At 40.3% G+C, this 2975-nt stretch overlaps 1 protein-coding gene across 1 annotated transcript in view; it reads right to left on the reverse strand.

The window, feature by feature from the left end:
• Nucleotides 1-2968, reverse strand: part of LOC101848627 (uncharacterized protein DDB_G0283357) — a gene marked incomplete in the record, with an annotated part of 8904 nt that extends 5936 nt beyond the window's left edge. Inside the window, 2 exon segments of the mRNA XM_013089859.2 lie at nucleotides 554-807; nucleotides 2046-2968. Of these exon segments, the coding sequence (XP_012945313.1) occupies nucleotides 554-807; nucleotides 2046-2409 (618 nt within the window).
• Between the last annotated feature and the right edge of the window lie 7 nt (nucleotides 2969-2975).

The following is a 2975-nucleotide window of genomic DNA, read 5'->3' on the forward strand; positions in this document are numbered from 1 at the left end:
CCCCCCCCTAAAACAACAACCCCCAACAAACAAAGAAAAAACAGGTAACAATAAAAATCTCGCCACACATACGTACTGATTAAAAACTACCCCACACTTTTGAACACTTACATTAAAAACTACCCAAAACTTTTGTATACGTTAAAAATACCCAAAACATATGTATAAAAGTACCCAACACATATGAAAAAACTACCCAACACTTTCACAAAACTACCAAACACTTCAGTAAAAACTAGCATAAAATCTACCCGAAACTTCCCAAAAATCCACCCAACACATTATGTTCAATATCCAAAACATAAGTTAAAATCTACCCGACACTTTCCTCAAATCTACCCAACATATATTATGTTCAATATCCAAAACAAAAGTTAAAATCTACCCAACACTTTCCTCAAATCTACCCAACACACATTATGTTAAAAACTCAAAACAAAAGTTAAAATCTACCCAACACTTTCCTCAAATCTACCCAACACATATTATGTTCAATATCCAAAACGAAAGTTAAAATCAACCCAACACTTTCCAAAATCCACCCAACACTTACATAAAACTGTGGCGGCCGCCTGTCTCCGTGCACAGACGTCTGCATGTCGTATTCCGCCAGCGGGTTCACGTCAATGTTCATGCAGCCGTGCCGCGGGTGGCCGCCCGAGTCCTGCGGTGGGCCGTGTCCGTTGGCCATATGTGGCCCTCCGTTGATGGGAGGGTAGAGGCCGCCGTTGGGTTTGGAGTGGCCCGAGGCGTCGGCGTAGATACACTGGGACTGGTCCTGGAACTTCTGTGGGTTGCTGGCTAGGTCTGTGGGTGAAGACGGTGAGGAAAGACATATTATTTGTGTGCAAAGATAAAGTTAAAGGATAATTTTCAGTGCTTCTAGAAAAGATAAAGGTTTGTTGATTCGGTCGTTTCCAGTAAAGATATAGTTATAATGGTAGAGTTTCTAAAAAAGATCAAAGGAGTTCATTTGATCGTTCCTAGAAAGAAAAAGGGTTTATTCTATTTATCTTTAGAAAACATAAACGGTCTAGATCTATATCATTTTTTTTTACTTTGACTGTTTCTAGAAATGATAAAGGGTTTATTTAATATATATATGTTTCTAGAAAAGATAGAGGGTTTATTGAAATTAAATTGCGAAGGTGGCACATCCCTGAATTCATATATAATAATTATGGATATTATTAGTCCCCATTAACACAATTAAGATCATTAACAACTTTTTGGATCCTGTGGAAAGATATGAGTAGGGATTTAAACCAAAACAAACAAACAAACAAACAAACAAAGAGACACACTCACTCCTCCTCTTCTGCGTTCCATAGGGCTTTAAACAAGAACAAAACAAGCTTACAAACAAACAGACAAACAAACAAAGAGACAAACTCACTCCTCCTCTTCTGCGTTCCATAGGGCTTTAAACAAGAACAAAACAAGCTTACAAACAAACAGACAAACAAACAAAGAGACAAACTCACTCCTCCTCTTCTGCGTTCCATAGGGCTTTAAACAAGAACAAAACAAGCTTACAAACAAACAGACAAACAAACAAAGAGACAAACTCACTCCTCCTCTTCTGCTGCTGCTGCTTCCACCAACACATCGCCATGAGGACACAAAACACACAAACAGACAAACATAGCGGCGCACTCACAAACAAACAAACAAAGAAACAAACAAAGAGGCACACTCACTCCTCCTCTTCTGCTGCTACTGCTTCCACCAGCACATCGCCATCAGCATACAAAACACACAAACAAACAAACACATAAACAGACAAACAAAGAGGCAAACTCACTCCTCCTCTTCTATGTAAAGTAGGGCTTAAAACAAAAAACAAACAAGCAAACAAAAAGACAAACACACAAACTCACTACTTCTCTTCTGTGTACAGTAAGGCTTTAAACAAAAACAATACACACAAAACACACAAACAAACAAAGAGATAAACTCACTCCTCCTCTTCTGCTGCTGCTGCTTCCACCAACACATCGCCATGAGGACACAAAACACACAAACAAACAAAGAGGCACACTCACTCCTCCTCTTCTGCTGCTGCTGCTTCCACCAGCACATCGCCATCAGCACGGCCAGAGCCAGCAGCAACGCCCCGAGAACGATGCCCAGGATGACCGGCTGCTCCAGCGTGTCGTTGCTGCGGCGGCCCGATGAGGGGGGTTCGTCTGTGCTGGCACCACCGTCGTAGCCGTCGTGAGGCGGTTCGGGCGGGAACTGGTTCGGAGGCATGCCCAGTTCGGGGTTGTAGCCACCTGCCATTGGGTCGTGGGGCATGTGGGGCTCGACTGGGAGAGGAAATCGAGAGGGTGAAAACATGCAGTTCAATAAAATGTTAGCGAAAGAAATGTCGACACACACGACACATTTGGAGATCATGAAATACATTATATAGACAAACAAATATAGTTCAAGAAAACAGCATAACCATTTAGAAACAGTTCACAATTCATTCATGAAAGACACATTGGCTTTCAGTGATAGGACGATGAATGATACATCAGCACGCAGATACAGTTCGTGGTTTGTGAAAGAAACATCAGCACGCAGATACAGTTCAGGGTTTGTTCATGAAAAATACACCGTCACGCAGAAACAATTTGGGGCTCTTAATTAACCTTACAGTATCGAAAGCTACATTAAATCCACCCAATAACCAATCATATATATCTAAAGGATAAACCACAGTCTGAAAAGGGGACAACTTCAGTATCAAAAGAGTCAACAATGTAAAGAAGTTCCAAAGTGTAAAGAACATAAGTAAAGGAAGGATTTAATGTGATATAAAGGGAGTCAACAATGGAAACAGGTAAATAAAGGGTTATCAAAGTAAAGAGATAAATAGAAAGTTAACAATGGAAACAGGTAAATAAAGGGTTATCAAAGTAAAGAGATAAATAGAAAGTTAACAATGGAAACAGGTAAATAAAGGGTTATCAAAGTAAAGAGATAAA

The sequence above is a fragment of the Aplysia californica genome, unplaced genomic scaffold, assembly GCF_000002075.1.
Source record: "Aplysia californica isolate F4 #8 unplaced genomic scaffold, AplCal3.0 scaffold01066, whole genome shotgun sequence".
Lineage (NCBI taxonomy): Eukaryota > Metazoa > Mollusca > Gastropoda > Aplysiida > Aplysiidae > Aplysia > Aplysia californica.